The 18980-nt window shown below is 35.0% G+C and overlaps 1 protein-coding gene across 1 annotated transcript in view; it reads right to left on the reverse strand.

Moving 5' to 3' along the window:
* Positions 1 to 3029: 3029 nt before the first annotated feature.
* THOC2 (THO complex 2) overlaps positions 3030 to 18980 on the reverse strand; it is a 192205-nt gene continuing 176254 nt past the window's right edge. Inside the window, exons 34-38 of the mRNA XM_044682671.1 lie at positions 9171 to 9308; positions 8786 to 8855; positions 8542 to 8696; positions 7096 to 7179; positions 3030 to 3460 (exon numbers count right to left, since the gene is read on the reverse strand). Coding sequence (XP_044538606.1) covers positions 3434 to 3460; positions 7096 to 7179; positions 8542 to 8696; positions 8786 to 8855; positions 9171 to 9308 — 474 coding nt within the window. The 3' untranslated portion in view covers positions 3030 to 3433. The remainder of the gene's footprint in view (positions 3461 to 7095; positions 7180 to 8541; positions 8697 to 8785; positions 8856 to 9170; positions 9309 to 18980) is intronic.

Consider the following 18980-nt stretch of genomic DNA (forward strand, 5'->3'; position numbering starts at 1 on the left):
TTATAAGAGCATCATGGTTAAGAAATCTTAAAAGGGAAAACTTGTTCTCCATGTAATGAGAGCAAATATTGAACACTGGCATGCATTTGCACTCATTTCTTAGATACTCTTATGGCTCCATTCTCTCATCAATGTGATGGCATCCAATAATGAGAAATCATAATCCATTAATATTTTCACACTTAGTGAATCTTGACCATATGCTCCCATAAATAGGTGTCAGGGGTTCAACTAACACAGGGGCCTTAATTAAGTTTCCTTGACATTTGGTGTGATGCTGGTGTGGACACCAAAGGGGCAGTGGGCTGCCCACTGGTTATACCTCATCCTAGCCTACCTTCTCTGGCCACAAATCTTTAATGACATTCCCCTTGTGCCATGCTAGGTTACTTAATACTTTGTTCAAATGAGTTGGCCCTAAGTAATTGGTGGTTTTGGTACTGGTTCATTTCCAAAAATAGACCACCTATTTTCACTTAAATTCACATATGAGGCCCAAGGAGACCCAGGGGCTTTGAGTTCCAAATCTTCCAATAAATTTCAGACATCATAGCATCAATAAAATAGTTGTTACTGGAGAAACAAGAGGGGGAAGCAGAATTCAAATCTTCTTTCCTTATTCTTCCCACAAGATTATAGGGTTAATGGTGGTGGTGACTTAACATCTTCCAACTCCAAAGTTCATTGAAATTAAAAGGGCCATCCAGACTGAAAGCTTCTAACTGTCTCCCCCTTCTTTATGAAGTCAGCTGTGAACCTAGTAATTGTCTCTTCCTTCATTTTTCCCTCTAGTTCATGAGATAATCTTTTTTCCCTGAAGGCTCTTGCCATTGATTTGCATCAACCTTTCTCACCTATTACCCTATTTCATTTTTTTCATTCTGTGAATCCTTCCTTATTTTAAAAATATGCCCCTTACATACATCAAGTTGTTGGGTTTTATTTTCTTAGCCATTCTGCCACTTTTGTTTTGCTGGATTGTTTAATCTGTTTATATAGTTATTGCTAAGTGTGTGCCTTCCTTTATTTTGTATTCATTTTTAGCCTTTTTTTTTTAAGTCACCACTTCCTTGAAGTAGCTAGACAGATACATAGATAATTAATAAAGTTAGGTAGTTAAAAAGAAAAAAAATTATGTCCCCCCCTTGACTCTCTACCTGCCCAGATAACTGTGGTTCAATCTTTCCCTCCCCCCCCCCCACCTCTTAGCATAAAGGAACACATTTTTGTAACATACTTTCTTAGAAATTTTAATTCGTTTTGTTCTCCTTGTCATTTTAGTCTCTCCCCAGAACTTAGCAGTGTCTGGCACATTAGTTGGTGCTTACTAAAAACAGTCTTTTGAATTTCTCATTCATAAGGTTTTAATTAGTTCCTTCTTTATTCCCCTACAATAAGGAGGCATAAGAGAATAAGATCTTTTGACCCTTACAAGGGGTAGAACTTCTGGAGTACCGAATTTGAGTCTCCCACTTCTTTCTCACTTCTCTGTGGATCACATTATTAGATTTCACCTCAAATGCCCTTCTATTTGTGTATTTATCTATTGTTTTATTTCTGATGGGGGTCTTACACTACACTTCACTTAAATACCAATTAAAAATGAAATATTGTTGCATGGCAAATCACTCTTCAAGAACAAGGCACAGTTCAGCACTTAGCACAGTACCTGGAAAACAGCAGATGCTTAATAAATGCTTATTAGGACCACTTGGTCCTAATGCCTTCCCTTACCATCCTCAGTACTTTTGCACTCAGAATAGACTCAACAGACAGAAGGGTTGTAGACTCAATTTCCTGTTAGGTACTCCCTGTTAACAGCCCAACTTACCTGTATAGCTTTCCACAATCCCTCAACTTGGATATGTATTGTCCTTAATTTACTCCCAGTTGTCTCACACTCAATGACCAAAAAAAGTTGTTGGCAAAAGAATTTTGCAATGGCTGGTATATCTTAAGAATAAAGACATGCTAATTATTATTTGTCCAGTATATCAATCATTTTGGCAATGGAATCCAAACTCAAGATTAAGCCTGAAAGATACTCAATGTCAGAGACCCAAAGCCATTAATGGAAACTCCTTCTCTGAACTCTTATTTGAGATTTTGAAATATCCAGGCACTTAATCTGAATGACAATACAAAGTTATTTTTATGTCTTATGTATATAATTTAAGTTTCAATATAATACCTATCTCATAAAATATTTTTTCTTCATATGATTTTTTCTATCATAATTCCTTTAACCATCCATCTCTCCTTTCCTTGAGATTTTAGAGTAGTTTATTATCTCAGTAACACACCTAATCTTAATGTTTTGAGCCTTTGTTGTACTTTTTGTTCTTCTCTCAACATGTTTCAATGTGAATAAATTTCTGGTCCCAAGAAATTAAGAAAATGCATCATTACACAGATTAACAAACTCTTTCAAATGACTCTGATTTCCGCAGTTGTCAAAAAAAAAAAAAAAATGACCTGGTAGCAATCAGGCTAAAAAGATACTTTCCAATGAGAGAAGAGAATGGGAGAGGGGTAGGAATAAGACAACTATATAAAGAAATGCATACAAGGTTACTGGACCCACCTTTTACTGAGAAAGCAACAATACACACAATGATTTACAACTCATTGAGAAAAACTATTGTTTATTTAGAAAAAAAGGTTACACTGATAGAATTCAGTAAGATTAAAAAAAATTTTTTTAATGCCATTATGAAACTTTTTGGACTAGAGTTTAGTGATAAAAAGCTCCTGTAGCTGTAGAACTGAAAGAAGCTTAAATTTATTTTGGTTTTTTTTGAGGGATTCATTTTTCTCAATTTATCTAAAAACATTATGGACAAAGGAAAAGGTTATGGGGCCAAGTGACAGCTGAACTCATTACTTTTCTCTTTTAAAACAAATTTAAATGTTGTACACATAATAAACAAAGAATTCCTAAGGACTGCATGAAATAGTGCTCCCCGCTGGTTTTTTAGTCACTGATATTAAAAAACAGGCCAAATAAGAAATAAAAACAGAGTTTTCAATGAGGTAACTTCAAAAGGGTTAAACAGCTGTTTATTTTGTTTCCAACAATAAAAAGAATGCATTGAAAATGGACAGAATGACTAAACCCAGGCAGTATTTGGACAATCTAAACTGAAATTCTAGTACACATGTAACCTCCTTATTTGCTCCATGGCAACTGTTTGCAGCACATTGTGCTAAAAAAAAATAGGGAATAAGTAACACTTTCAGCCATGTACTGAAAATAAATGTGGAAGAACCAGTCTAAGCAACAAGTTAAAATACAGAAATGCACAACTCAACAATTTTTAGGTTTTCAGCATGGGGAAAATAAAGCAGAAAACTGAATAATTTAAGGAGATGTAGATGGGTCCTCTTTGTTCACAAATTTCTGTGCCATCTACTTAGGAAAAGACATTTCTGGTCAAAGATGACAATCTTTCCATTTCACCTGAAAGAAACAAAAGAGATTACACTGATAAGATGGGTTGTGGGGGAGATGGGAAACATACTCTTGACAATTTTTTCCTTTTATTTCAGTGTTAAAAGCCATTAAAGCCATTTAGAATGCCAAAGTGTATCATAACAGCATGAAACAACAATGTAGTTGAATTATACATTTTTTAAACCCTAGAATATTCTTATAAAAATAAAAATATTCTAAAGGGACAAGAGATTTGCCAAAAATAAACAGAACTCCAATAAAAAAGGAACTCACTCTACATGATAAACAAATGTCTAAAAAAGGACCCCAAGAACACAGTAGACAAAAAGTATCACCACCATTTCACTGTTTTTTTCCAAAGAAAGATGAGAAAAGATAAGAAGCCCAAAGTAACAAAACCTAAGTAAATCTTCTAGACAGCTTTCGGGTGCAGGTTTCATGAACACCAATGAAGGGGAAAAGAACATTTAACTTTGTGCAAGTTTAACATTTTAATAGTACTTTTAAATAAGCCAAGTCTCAGAATTATAAAAATTGGCTTAAGAAAAGCCTATAAGCTCAACTATACTTGAGTTCTTGAATTTAAGTTTGACATTAAACAAAATTTTATTAAAGAAAACTGAGTTTACATATTTTATTTGTATAAAACAGATAATTCCTATTTGTGCTTTTTGCACAGCATCTGGTTAACATCAGTATTTGGACCTAAAGAAGTGAGTATCACACTGGGCACACAGTACATGGCAAGTAAATACTTGATCATATAACAAGATAGGAAGCTTACAATGAAAACCTAGACCAAGGCTTTAGCAGTGGTAGATGAGGGCATAGTAGACAGAACAGAGCAAAAGGATTTCATATTTGGTAAGCAAGGATGTAGAAAGAAAAATCAAAGTATAGAAGATTTAGGTTTAAAGAAAAAAAGGAGGCTTCATCAAGTTGGCAATGTTAGGCATAACAAAGTAGATGGTGGCAAGAGTCTAACCCTAAGAGTCTCAAAAGGTCAGGACATTGGGATGAATCTAAAAAGATTAAAATTTAATTGGAATAAATGTAAAGGTTTTCACTTGGACACAAAAAACAAATCAACATTACAAGTCTAAGACAAGGGAGGCATGGTGAGAAAAAGCAGATACTCTGAAGGGGTTTGGTGGGCATGCAAGTTTAATTTAAGTCAGCAATGTGATGCAGAAACCAAAATAAGTTAATCTGACCTTGGACTGCATTAAGAGTTTAAGCACTTAAAAAAATGTCTGCCAAAGTCAGACCTTATCTGGAGTATTATGTTCAGTTCCAGACACCAGTCTAGAGACACTGATAAACTAGAGAGTGTCCAAGGGAGAGCAATCAAGATGGTGATGAGTCTTGAGTCAATGTCACATGAGAATCAGTTGAAACAACTGGAGATTTTTAGCTTGGAGAAGGGAAGGAAGACCCTATGGAAACATGATAATTGTCTTCACATACGTGAAGAGCTGTTACTTGGAAGACATATTAGACTTGTTCTGTAGGGCCCCAGAGAGCAGAACCAGGAGCTCTAAGAAAAGTTACAAAGTAGTAAATTAAGGTCTGATATCAGAACAAACTTCCTCAAGAAGCAGGGCTGTCCAAAAGTGTCAGGAGAGGTGGTAGATTCCTCTTCCTCCCTTTCAAAGCAGAGACTGGCTAACCATATACTCAGGTACCTTCTTTTCTTTTATCTTTTGAACCACATGACCAGTCAAGGTCTCTTTCAACTCTCAGATATTCTGTGGCAAACTGAATACCCCCTGGACTCACAGGTTTGGGAGTTGACTACAGGTAGTCTTAAGACACAAAAAGATGAGTTATTTTATATCTGCTCTTTGAAAGAAGAACAAAGACCCACAACCAAACCTGGAGGATGTTCTCATTTACTTGGTGACAAAAAAGAATGAACTTTTCAAGGATTGCTAGTAAGTCATTAGGATAAGCCAATTCCTCTAAAGCAGGGGTCGGCAACCTTTTTGGCTGTGAGAGCCATAAACACCACATTTTTTAAAATGTAATTTCTTGAGAGCTGTACAGTGCTCACAGTGTGTGCTCCTGTAACAGCGCCTGAAAAAAATGGACTTTATGGCTCCTGCAGAAAGAGCCATATGTTGCCGACCCCTGCTCTAAAGTAAAGATCAAATAAAGAACAGGTGGCAGCAGTGCTAGAGAAAAATCAAACAGGATGGAAAAGATAGTCTAAACTTAAGAGAATATATCTGTTCATAGGGAAATCCACTATGTGGAACACTCTATTCCCCAACAACGCTAGAAAACTAAGGCATTACTTTACTGTCTTCATAAACTACTAAAGAGGTGCTTTAAATTCTAGAACTCAATCAAACCATATATTTAATTCTGAAATTCTTATTACCAAATATTAACTTCTAAAATTTCTACTACATGTAAGGTTCTGTTTCTGAGGGGGGAAGAGGAAGGGGTAGAAGTGGGGGCAACACTTACAAAGGGGAGTTAGACACAGTCCCTACCCTAAAAAACTTGAGCTTTAGTAGAAGAGGTAAAATCATGCTCACAAACAAAAATTAAGAATTAAATGTTGGACCTGTGATAAAACTGGCAATCAATGAGAAGTGGCAAGAACTACTGGATGTACAAGATATCCAAAAAAATCAACGAGAGCTGGGTGAACTTAAGACTTTTTTGTATACATCTTAAGTGCTTTAAATTTTTTTTTAAATAAAACTTTAAAATGGAGCTGAGACAAATGCCAAATAGAAAAAAAAACTGATTTTAAAATTAAGACAAATTTTGTTTCATATTTATACTCAAAAGAATTAGTGGTAGTACTTAGAAATGTCCAATAGTCCTATTTTTCAGACCAAAAAAACCTTCACCAAAATATAATTTTATGCTTCTATTTTGAAAGGGAAAGAAGGACAGCAAACTCTCACCTTGATTGAAAGTCTTCATTATCTGTGCTTGTCTGAAGACTTATGAGTAGATTTATCATTAAGGAAAACAAGTTTGGAAAAAAGTAGCCTCTCACCAATAAGCACACCTGACCACTCTGGGAGTTCCCAACCTACAACTAGTTTCACTCTACTGGCATTTACAAATCTTGCCCTTTACCACCCAGGGTTTTCTCCTCTTCCCTTTCTTCCCAAGGCAGCTAGGTAGCACAGTGGAGAGTGTGCTGGACTTGGAGTCAAAAAGGCACTTTGTCAAATCCTGCCTTCAAAACACTAGCCCTGGTGACCCTAGGCAAGTCACAACCTCTCCTAGCCTCGGTTTCCTCACCTGTAAAATGAGAATAAAAATAGCACCAACCTCCCAGAGTTGTTGTGAGGATCAAATCAGATAACAAGAGCTTTACAAACCTTCAAGTGCTACATAAAGGCCAGCTATTCTCATCCAAATGGTAGTGACAACACTGTCCTAAAATAGTGAACACCCTCAATGAATCTTCACTTCTCTTGACTACACAGAAGAGAGTCTGGGAGCCACAGACCTTCCAGGGTTTTGTTACACCCCAAGTATATACTTGTAAACATGATTGGAAGGAAGTATTTTTGTATGGGCCATACATACCTAAAAGTGAATCATTTTCTGAAAAACCATAACAATATTAATGCTTTCTGTTACATTAAGTGACAGTATCATTAAACACATACAGGATATTGCTTCTTCTCCTCCTTTCCTCCTGTACTGTCCCGTTTCTCTTTTTTCTCTGTTTTTTCCTTATCATGCCGAGAATCCTACAAGGAGTGTTAGAATAAGTTATGGCAAAGGACAAAAGATGGGAGTCACCCTGTAAGCCACGTTGATATAACTCATATGAGATTTTATTCCAAAGCTACTTAAAAGTTCACCTAAAGCTTAGCATAAAACTGCTAAGTTGACTGAAATTGCAAAAAATTATACATTTGCAAAAAACATTCACCTACCTATTTTTATGACAGATGACATTTACTATATAATTTCAATGAGGTAGGCAGCATGGCCTAGAGCACTGGTGACAAATTCAAATATAAATGGGAGGCACTAAATTAGACATAAGGATCCCTGCAGGCTGACTTTGTTTTAAAATGTAATATTATCTATGTGGTTTTTTAATAGAAGATTTAATTTTTTTTCCCAACTACATGTAAAAGCAATTTTTAACACTGATTTTCTAAGATTAAGTTCCAACTTCTCTCTTTCCCTCTTCTCCCTGAGACAGTAGGCAATTTAATCTACATTAAACATGTGCACAAAATGTAACAATGTCTGTATTTTATTGTAGTTTTGCTTCCCAAATACATTTTCACCTGGTTCAGGTTGCACTTAGGAGTTTTGTAGGCCTCATGCTTCACAGCTCTTGTCTAGAGGACAGAAATTTAGGCCTGTATTTATTTAGGAAGATGTAGTTTCAAAACTTCATCTCTGATATTTCAGCTGCATGGCCCTGAGTAAGTCAGTTAATCTCAGTGTACTTGGGCCAATTCCTTAGGAATTCTGTACTAATCCACAGATTTAGAGATTAAATCACTGGTTGTTCAGAAACCACAGATCCTTTAAGTAATCCATACTAAAGGAGTATATTATATAATTATATAACACTGGATACAAGAATGACCTCTCTACTGAATTTTGAAATACATTATTCTTTACTATAAACAAACTAAGATCTTCCACATAAAAGTTATCTGTAGAAGCTACCAAAATTTATTTTAAATGATGGTTATTGAAGACTCCTGACTCTGCATAACCCACAGGGCTATGGTAAAGGTAATACAGATAAATACAACCTGGTGTTCTAGAGAAGACACGAAAAATACAAAGTATACCATATGATGAAGGGAACAAGGACACCTGAGTGAAAGGGAGTAGGGATACAGAAACAAAAAAGAATCCCAGGAGTTACTTTCTTATAGACTACCTTTCCTGATAATCTGAGATAGAATAATGGTTAAATTCATCCCCTCCCAAAAAGAATGTTCTGTCCTTTGAGTTTGCTGACATTTTAAACAGATCATTAAAAAGGACTATTTGAGTAGCAAACTGATAAAAACTCCCTGAGGTCATCCTAGGACTTATTTTTAAGCCTGAAATGTATTTTTCTTTGGTTTTTAATTTACCTTTTTGCTACCAGAAGAGCTTTTCTCCATTTTGTCCATTTTAATGGAATCGGTGCCTTTGTCTTTGCCTGAAGACTTAGATTTGTTTTTTTCCTTCTCATTTGAACGAGGAGAATCTGATGGACTTTCACTTTTACTATGTTTTGAAGCACCAGCTAAAATTGCAAAGAAAATGATGAAAGCCCTTTTCTATTCAGTCTTCAGTCTGGGGATGCTCACAAATGAATTTGAAAAATCTACCTACTTGTTCCATTTTCCTCTTTACGCCTCTTGGTGGAGTCCTGGGACACTTCACGGTCATTGTTTGAATGATCCTAAAGCAAAGATGAATTATGGTGTAAGCATATAAAACTTGTTACAAGCTATCAATAACAACTAGTACTCTATCCTAGTGTTTTCACTTACTTAGAATTGGCTTTTTAAATTTATTAAAGCCAATATCAAGTTACTAAGCTGAAATTCCTTGTTGCTAAAAATAAAAGATTAAAAGTCCTGAAGTGTATTTTAATACAACACAATGGCTATTCCACCAATAAAAAAAAGTAAATGACCTATGAGACAAAGCAATTATTTTTAAGCTCTAGTTATATGTTGGTTTTCCAAAATAGGTTTTTAAAAAGGTCACTAACCCTTTTCCGCTCTTTCCTGTCCTTGTCCTCTTTCTTCTCTCTCTCTCTGGATCTTTCCCTTAACTTGTCCAAATCTTTCTTTTCCATTTCTCTCTCCTTACTCTTGGACAGTATTGGAGTAGTGTGATTAATGTAGTGCTGTGAAATTGAAGAAATATTGCTAAAGATTAGAGGTTCCCAGTATTAAAAAAAAATGTAAATGGAAGACAGCTAGATTTAGTCAAAATTAAATTAGCCAGGTCTCTAGATTACTTAGAGTAACTGAAGAGAACTTTGGCATAGATTACAAAAAGCCTTCAACTCTTAACATTTGATAAGTTTCCATGTAAATTGATTTGACCTACATATATTACAACTAAAGAGTATCATTAACAAATTCTCAAAGTAGAATTTTTTTTGGTAGTTTTACTTCAAAATGACCATTTGTTGACTTAGGGAAGACCCAGTACACCAATTTTTAAAAATCAATATGAAGATACTGAGTTTTCCTAAACATGTAAAAAGTAAGGGAAAAAAAACTGAACATGACACTGATTAAAGTATTTAAAATGATTACAAGTACAACTAAGCCATAAAAGTTATTCCTCCTCCTGCATGAAATGCCCTTGCCAAACAAATAAATGGACAAATAAATAAATAAATAAATAGATAAATGAGTGAGTGATCTACAGACCATCTGGCCTCAACTACATAAAACTGTGAAGTCTCCAGATAAGCATACAAATGGATGCAAAAGACTTTTCTCGTTGCTCTAGGAATCCCAGAAAATACCCATTAAGTTCAGTCTGGAGAAACAAACTCCTCAAATACTGAAAATGATAACTCACTGTTTATTTCTGCCTTCCTTCTCACAAATGTACTAAGAAACAAGAAAATAACTAAAGATAAACAATAACTAAAGATAGACAAGGAAGATGAAGAATCAAAGTACTTCCTACACAAGATTAACCACAAATAAATAGGACCTGACTTTATATACTCTTGTAATTTAGTGATCTAATCTATCTATATTTTAAATTATTAGGAAACATATCCAAATGAAGGCCTGTTATTTTATCTAAAAATCATCAGTTTAAAAAGTTCAAAAACTCATAAAATGGTACAGTTGAGCATTAGAAAGAAGTGTATTCCATTCTCTAAACACCCTTGAAGATTAGTCATCTATCTTCTGCTCTAACACCTGCAGTAATGTAGGATTCATTACCTCTACAGATAAGCCACTGCATTTTATAGAGCTCTATTATGATAGCTTCTTTTTAACAAACAATTTGCTTAGTTAGGTATAACTTTCATCCACTGGTAGGAGTTCAACTCAAATGGCTCTCTGGGCTTACACAGAATAAGTTTGATCTCTTCTATGTAACAATACTTCAAATATTTAGAAACATATACATTGTTACCTCCAAGTTTTTTTCTCTACTAAACACTCCTAGTTCTTTCAGCTCTTTCTAATATCAGTTTTGAACCTTTAGTAAAATTCCTCTGGATCCATTCCAGTTTGTCAAGGCCTGTCTTAAAATGTGGTACACAGAACTGGAAATGATACTCTAGATGTGTTCTAATAAAGGTCAAGAATACTTCCTTGTTCCAGGCACTATAAATTAATATATCCTAAGATCACATATGACTTTTAGCACCCATCATTTGTAAGCCTGTACTCAAAAAAAATCCCGAGTCTCTTCCCCCCCTCCCCCTTAAACCCATACCTTTCCCATCATAGAATCAATACTGTGTATTGGTTCCAAGGCAGAAGAGTGGTTAAAAATTAGGCAATGGAAGTTAAGTGACTTTCCCAGAGTCACACAGCTAGCTAGTGTCTGAGGCCATATTAGAACCCAGGACCTCCTGCTCTAGGTCTGGCTCTCAACTACTAATCCACCAAGCTCTACCCCACTTCGTCATTTTTAATATGGATGACTACTAAGTCTCTTTCCCAACCCTGCCCTTGCAAAGGAGATTATTTTTAACCTAAATACAAAACTTCATAGTACTTTATTGTCAATTTCATTTAGATTTAGCCCACTGTTCCAAACCATTAAAATTTTAATGCATCCCTAATTTTGTTATACATTCTGCCAGCTATCCACTCGGCTTTGAAATAAACAAAAACTTGAAAAGTAGATCATCTGTATCTTTTTTAAAATCTTGTTGATTCCTTTTTTCTTTAACATCAATTATTTACACACATACACTACCACCAAACTACCCTTTGAAACAACAGGAAATAGTTAAGTAAACAGGATTGACAAAGAGACTATTGTAAAATAGCATATGCAGCCTAAATACAGAAATTTATTTTATCATCTGTTCTCCAGGACCAAAATAAAGCATTCACTGCAATTAAATAAGTTGAAGTTTATTTTTTTTGGTGTTGTTTTTATTTATATTATCCATCTATATCTTTATCCAATTCTCTAATTAAAAACATTAAACAGAACAGGAAGGATGGATATCCCAGATGTGGCACTAGAGACCTTTCATACTAATACCACTCTTAATCAGTTACAAATAAATCTGTCTAATAACCATACTTATCACCCCCCGCTGACATTTCTCTATCATTTCCAAATGGCTGTCAGGGTAACTTTATTAAGATATTTGCTGATCTTAAACTGTCTGTACCTTTTGACCCTCTCCTAGAAATATAAGGGCCAAATATACTTCCTTGTACCAGGCACCCATATGTACAAAAACATTTATAGTGGCTTGTTTTGTAGTGGCAAGAAATTAGAAACTGAGAGGTTGCCCATTAATTGAGGAATGGCTGAACAAGTTATGGTATACGAATATGATGGAACACCACTGTACTGTAAGAAATGATGAAAAAGATGATTTCAGAAAATCCTAAGAAAGTATGTATGAACGGATACAAAATGAAGTGAACAGAACAAGAAAAATAATCATGTAAATGCAATTTATGAAAGGCTGAAGAAATTTGATCAACACAATGAACCACATTTCCAAAGGATTTGTGATGAAATATTCTATGAACCTCCAGAGAGGCAAGTGAAAAGATTCAAGAATGTAGATTGAAGGACTTTTATTTTGTTTCTTTCTTGGGTAGGGAGGGGCAACAAGTCTAATGGAGGAATGTATTTTGCATGACTACATATATGTGATGGGTTTTGTTTCTCTTGCTTTCTCAATGGGTGAGAGTAAAGAAGGAAGAGAATTTATAACTCAAAATTTTTAAATTTTAAAGAAAAAAATGTTTGCTGAAATTCAGATGAACTATCAAAATTTGGATTAGACTACATGTCAACTAAAAGACCTTGTGAAATTCTATTATTCTCATTTATCGCATTCCTTGAACTAACATTCTAGTGCAGTGGTCGGCAACATATGGCTCTCGAGCCATATCTAGCTCTTTTGAGGGCCAGATACGGCTCTTTCTACAGGAGCTATAAAGTCAATTTTTTTTCAGGCGCTGTTACAGGAGCGGCACTGTGAGCACTGTACGGCTCTCAAGAAATTACATTTAAAAAAAATGTGGTGTTTATGGCTCTCACGGCCAAAAAGGTTGCTGACCCCTGGTCTAGTGCTTTTACCCAAAGGAGAAATTAAGGAATACTTATCCAAAATAGCTATTCACCAACTAATTTAAACTGCAGGCAATCCAAAAGATAATGGAATAACATAGTAGATGCTATATATTGGGTTCTACCCTAAGCCCTCTTCTCCCTCTATAACAGAGGTTTCTTATCCTAGGGGCACATAGATTCCCTAGGAGTGAGAACATGGATACATGGATTGGAGGGGAAAGGGAATTATCTTCATTTTCACTGACTTCCAAATACAACCTGATGCAAAAAAGGTTAAGGACCCTTGCTCTGACTTTTTTTCCCACTACTCTTGGTAACCACATCAACTCTCATGGGTTTAGCTGCCTATGTTCAGATGTCTTTTAAATCTACATATCTAGCTCCCGTCTCTCTCATCATCAAATACCTACTGGACATTTCAAACTGACACCTGACATTCAATATGACTAAAAACTGAGATTATTACCTTACCCTCAAACTATCCCCTCTTCCAAATTCCCACACTTCTGGCAAAGATACTGCCATATTTTCAGGGTCTAAGATTCATAATCTTGGCATTATCCTGGATTCCTCATTCTCCTTTGAAGACCCCACATATTTAAATCTTATCATTTCTACTTTCACAACATATTTCACATTTTTCACACATTTCAACATATCCAACCTCTTTCCACTCACATAACTACCACCTTAATTTAAGCCTCTCACTTAAGATTATCATAAGAGCCTAATTGTTCTCTTATCATATACTGCAGCCAAAGGAATGGATCTGAGCTTAAACATGGATCTGATCACGACTCCCTTACTCAGCCAACTTCATTGGTTGCTTCTAAAATAAATATAAACTCTTCCCATTGGCTAGGCCCTCCCAAGTAACTTTATATTAACTATTTTGTGTGTACAAGGTTTATATGTATTTATTAACTTTCTATTTATTCTGTATACATTTTATGTGCACTTTTTTGTCTCTGTGATTAGAGTGTGAACTGGATGAAGGGATTAACAAGCATTTAATAAATACTTGCTAACTGATTATAAGCAAAGAGTGCAAAAAAGATTATCCAGGAAACAGGACTAGAAAAGAAAATGGGGTAATTGTGTATTATGAGAGAGGGATAAGAGATGGCCAACCTAGTTGCTACAATAATATCCAGGTAACATTAAAGTCAGTTCATCCATGAGCATTTACTAAGTGCTTACCTTACTATGTGCCAGGCACTGGGCTCAATTCTGGCAACCACTCCACCCAGAATGTAAATTCCTTGGGGAATGAGGACTGTTTTGCTTTTGGTTGTGTATCCTTAAAACAGTGCTTTGTACATAGTAGACATGATCAGTTTTCAAAAGAAAAGTGAAAATCATAATGGCCTAAGATCTCTCCTATTCAACTGTGAAAAGGTACTGTTTTTGCTAGCACTTAGCACAGTGACAATTAAGAAATACCTATTATTCATAATGAAATATGCTATCTCCAGATAAAGTTAACAAAAACACCATTTGTTCCCTTTTTTTGGGAGGGGAGAACATGACTAAAGTAGGAATTTTTTTTTTGCTCGACGTGTGTGTGTGTGTGTGTGTGTGTGTGTGTGTGTGTACACATACATACATTCATCTCTAAGGGTTGTTTTTTTTTTTTGCTTGACCTTATAATGGATGAGAGAGACGGAAGGGAAGGAAAGAAATTGGAATTGAACATAAAATTTAACTAAAAAACAAAAAATATCTATTGATTTGACTTTAATTGAAAACAAGATGAGAAAACATGCCTCAAATAATTAATAAGAGAAATACATATTAAAATAATTCTTAGGCTTTTCCTCACACCTAGAAAAGTGAATGAATGACAAAAAGACAGAAATAGTTAATGCTGGAGGAACTATGAGATAAGAAGTACAGTATTACATTGCTGGTTAGAGCCATGAGTAAACACAATCTTTCTAGGAAACAATATGGAACATTGACAAAAATCAATTAACCTTTGAGACCCTTTGACCCAGTGTCTCGAATAGAGGGAAGATACCACCTGAAGGTCAAAGCTGGGAAACAGGGGGAGGAGAAGAAAGAGCAGCACATTTCATAGCCACAAAAATCTAGAAAGAGTGTGGATGCCTGTTTTGGGCTGGGCCTATCTCAGGCCAGTGTTAGAATTGTTGTTCAGTCATGTCCAGCTCGTTGTGACCCATTTTGGGGTTTATTTGGCAAAGATACTGAAATGGTTTGCCATTTCCATTTCCAGCTCATTCTACAGATGAGGAACTGAACCAAACAAGGTTAAGTTTGTCCAGGGTCGTGGTTATTAAATAATGTCTGAGGCCAGGTTTGAACTCACAAAGTTGAGTTTTCCTGACTCCAGGCTCAGCACTCTATCTACTGTGCAACTTAGTGTTGTGGTAGTTTAGATTTAATATTGGAACTAAATGAAACACTTGTTTCATTCAACAAAGTTAACAAGGGCCATATGAGAAAGCTATTAAAACAAAATGGGCATTGAGGATATCCTGAGTAGTTGTTTTGGGCAAGGGAAGCTCCCTTGCCCGAGTTACCCATTGTAATCTGCCAGCAATTATCAGAGTGCCCTGGAGCTTCCCATGACTATCTTATATATGAAGACCAGCGGTGTTAAACTCAAATAGAAACAGAGACTGTCAAATCACACATAAGGATCCTTACAGGCCACATATGACATATAATGATATCTATGTTTTATTGTATTTTTTAAATTTCACTAAACATTTCCCAATTGTATTTTAATCTGGGTCAGGCCACACTCAAAAGAGTTTGAGCCCCCATGTCTGCAACTCTACTGAAGACAAGAAAATAATGTTGACAGTCTAAGTCTTTAGCTTGTTGAGCCAACAAAGTTAGGAGTCTCAATATTTTTTAAGGGAAAAAATAGCCTAACTTTCAGGAAAAGGGAGGGTTGGAAATACAGTTCTACAACAGGGTCCATCAACTGGAAAATGTCTCAATAAATTGTGCCAAGTGAAGAGAATCAAACACTATCATGATATAAGCAATGGCAATTTATGAGAAATTCAGAGAAATAAACAAAAACATATAAACTGGTAACAAAATAAGCAGAATAAATCCAATAATATAAAAACACCACACTGAAGGCTAAACTCTAATAATAATACTCATATAGGTCCTAAAAAAAAGAAATGATAAAACATACCTCCCCCTCTTCTCAGTAAAGAGGTGAGGGATCAGAAGCAAGTATGTTATATATGCTATCCAACAAGGTCACTTGACTTTTTTATAAGTTTGTTCTTTATTACAAGATACTATAGGGAAGGGCAGTGAGTATCAATGGTTTGTTTGTTTTGGGGTTTTTTTTTGTTTGTTTTTTTAAGGAAAAAGCATGGGTGGGTTGCAGTTTATATTGTTAAGAGAGCATACATATATCAATGAACTGATTTCCATATGAAGTAGCTTTTTGACATCTTAGGACCCAAAAGAATCCTTACCTGTTAGCTCACACAACATATAAGTAATGGGAAAATACATTAAGAAGGCTTATGCTTATAAAATACTGTGCCAAAACAATGAAGAACTTCCATTTTTAAAAGTTATTTACAGAAACAGATGAAAATATTAAGGATAGGAAATGGAAAACCACAACAGGTAAGAAACAAGCTTTAAAACTATTCATTAGCATTTTCCAGTGGTCAATATCTGCAGAATTAGTTCTAAAGAAAGAATTAAGAAAGGAAGAAGCATTAATTAAGTGCTAAAGCATTGTACTAAGTACTTGACAAATATTATCTCACTTGATCTTCACAATAGCCCTGTGAAACAGGTACTATTATTTATTTTACATATAAGGAAACAAAAGCAAACAGAAGTTGTCCAGGGTACCACAGCCAATATGTCTCAAGGCCAATGCAAATATTCCCAGATGAGGTCAAAGCGACACTTTGCTTTCTTGTTTGAAAACACATACTATAAAGAAGTGTCCTTTTCATGTTCTACTTAGTGCTTTTTTCACATTTTTGTGCTTTTTTGTTGGTGATTTCACTGTTTAAAATTACTGCCAAGCATAGGGATGAAGTGTTATCTAGTGTTCCTAAGCACAAAAAAGGCTGAGATGTGCCTTACATAAAAAATACATGAGTTAGGTAAGTTTCATCCAGGCCTAAGTCATAGAAGCTCTTGGCCAAGAGTAAATGTTAAAGAATCGCCAATCCAGTACATATCCATTAGAAGAAAAGAAAAATTTACTAATCTGCAGGTGAGGCCAATCTAAAAAGTGTTAAAAGTAAATAAGGCTCACAGAAAATTATCTCAGTATATCTCCTAGAAGCAATAGTTCAGTATTCGCTAATTCTTCTAGGAAATGGGACTTTAAGTGCTTCATGCTTATAAAAGTGATGGAAATTAATGTCTCCCCATGGTTCATGTACATATTGACTATGTAGTTTGATGCCAGAATTTAAGCTTTGAATCTCTAGCCTTTGGGTAATATCCTCATGATAAAACTTTGTTTAAAGTAAATCATTAAGATTCGTGTAATTTTCTCAAGATCCTACAGCTAATTAAGATGCAGAGCTAAAATGTATATGTATAAGGTGAGAGTGTAAGTGTGTGAGAGAGAGAGAGAGAGTGTCTGTGTGTGTGTGTGTGTGTGTATTTAGCATCAGAGATTAGGAATTGGTCCCACCATTAACTGAGGTGTATGACACTTAACAAATATCTGTATCTATGTCTGTTTCTTCATCTGTCAAATAAATAGTACCTGCTTTATCAACCCCCAGGTCACCGTGAGGATTAAAATGTGAAATTTCTTGGACAAAAATGTAAAGTACTACACAAATGTGATATTATCATCAGTCTTTTAGTAAAAAACTATTTAACTATTAACTTTAATAGCAAAGTTCTCTCTCAAAGTCACCAGTGTCATCTGATAAACTTGCCTGGTAAAGTACCCAATAAAACAATGTGAGATAAATATACATAAAAATCTACAAGATATAAACCTACTTTTACTTAACTTTAAAAATAACTTTTTAAAAGAAAATACCCACAATACTATTAACATAATGATAAAAAATATTTTTCTGGATTGACATAATATTTGTACTTCTCTGAAGATGCATTAATTCTTTCAAATAGTCCAAGGATAAGAAACTTCCCTTGTTCATCATACCACATTCTTGGAACATTATTTTATTAAAGCCCTTCAAGATCAAGATGTTTTATCTGTCCGGTTTCATTCAGCACAGCCATTTAATTTTATAGCTACAAATCCAAAGCAGCTGGAGTTAGCACCAATGTGCACAATTGTCCCTCTTTCAAAAGACTGGAGAGGCTATGTTCATAATAGTCCCCCAGAAAGAGAAAGCGCCCTTATCAAACTTTAAGCTGAACTTTCAATGCAATAAAAAGTTTACCAAACTACAGTACTAAAACATGCACTTGAGTAAGATATGCAAGGAGCAAATCATTTCACTGACAGTTACAAAGTTTTAAAGACTGTATAAGAGTGATACCAAGGAGTTAATAGTGATATTTAAATACACATGAGCTGAAAAACATTTCTGGAAAAATGATTTTTAATAATTAAATTCCTTGGCCTTCCCATATTACTATTAAGAAAAATGAGGAATGTGGTGGTGGTAGACTATATAGCATTTATACAAAATGAAGAGATTGCTTGTTTCCTGGGAGTGGTTAGGCCTCTAGAATGGCTGCTCTTTAAGAGCCAGAGCACTGCCAGTCTGGAATGTGCCAACCCAAAAAAATCTGTCTCTAGAAGAAAGTAAGAATGATAACATATTAAAATGGCTCATTGGCGAAATATTAACCCATTTTAGTGGCAAGCTTATATTATTAAACTATATTAAAGTTTAATCTACTTTTATATGTGTGGGCATATTTTCACATCAATCCTAACATATGTAATGTACAACTAAGACAATGGTAGTGCAAATATTACCTCTGCCTTAAGTTTAATCACTTATAAAATTGGGATAAAAATAGCCACCTACCTCCAAGAGTCATTGTGAGAATCAAATGACATAATGTTTGCCAAGCGCTTAGCATAGTGTCTGGTACATATTAGACCCTTACTAAACACTTATTCACTTCCCTTTCAATGATAGAGGTGAGAAATAGGGTGTCTATTAAACACCAAAATAAAGAACTCTTTGGTATACTCAGTCATCTAAGCCAGCATGTTGGGCAGATTCTTTATAGAGGATTTAGGAGGAAAAAAACATGAACAAGAAGTGCAACAAGATGAAAAGGTAAAGACAGACTACAATATACA

The sequence above is a fragment of the Gracilinanus agilis genome, chromosome X (assembly GCF_016433145.1).
Source record: "Gracilinanus agilis isolate LMUSP501 chromosome X, AgileGrace, whole genome shotgun sequence".
NCBI classification, from domain to species: Eukaryota; Metazoa; Chordata; class Mammalia; order Didelphimorphia; family Didelphidae; genus Gracilinanus; species Gracilinanus agilis.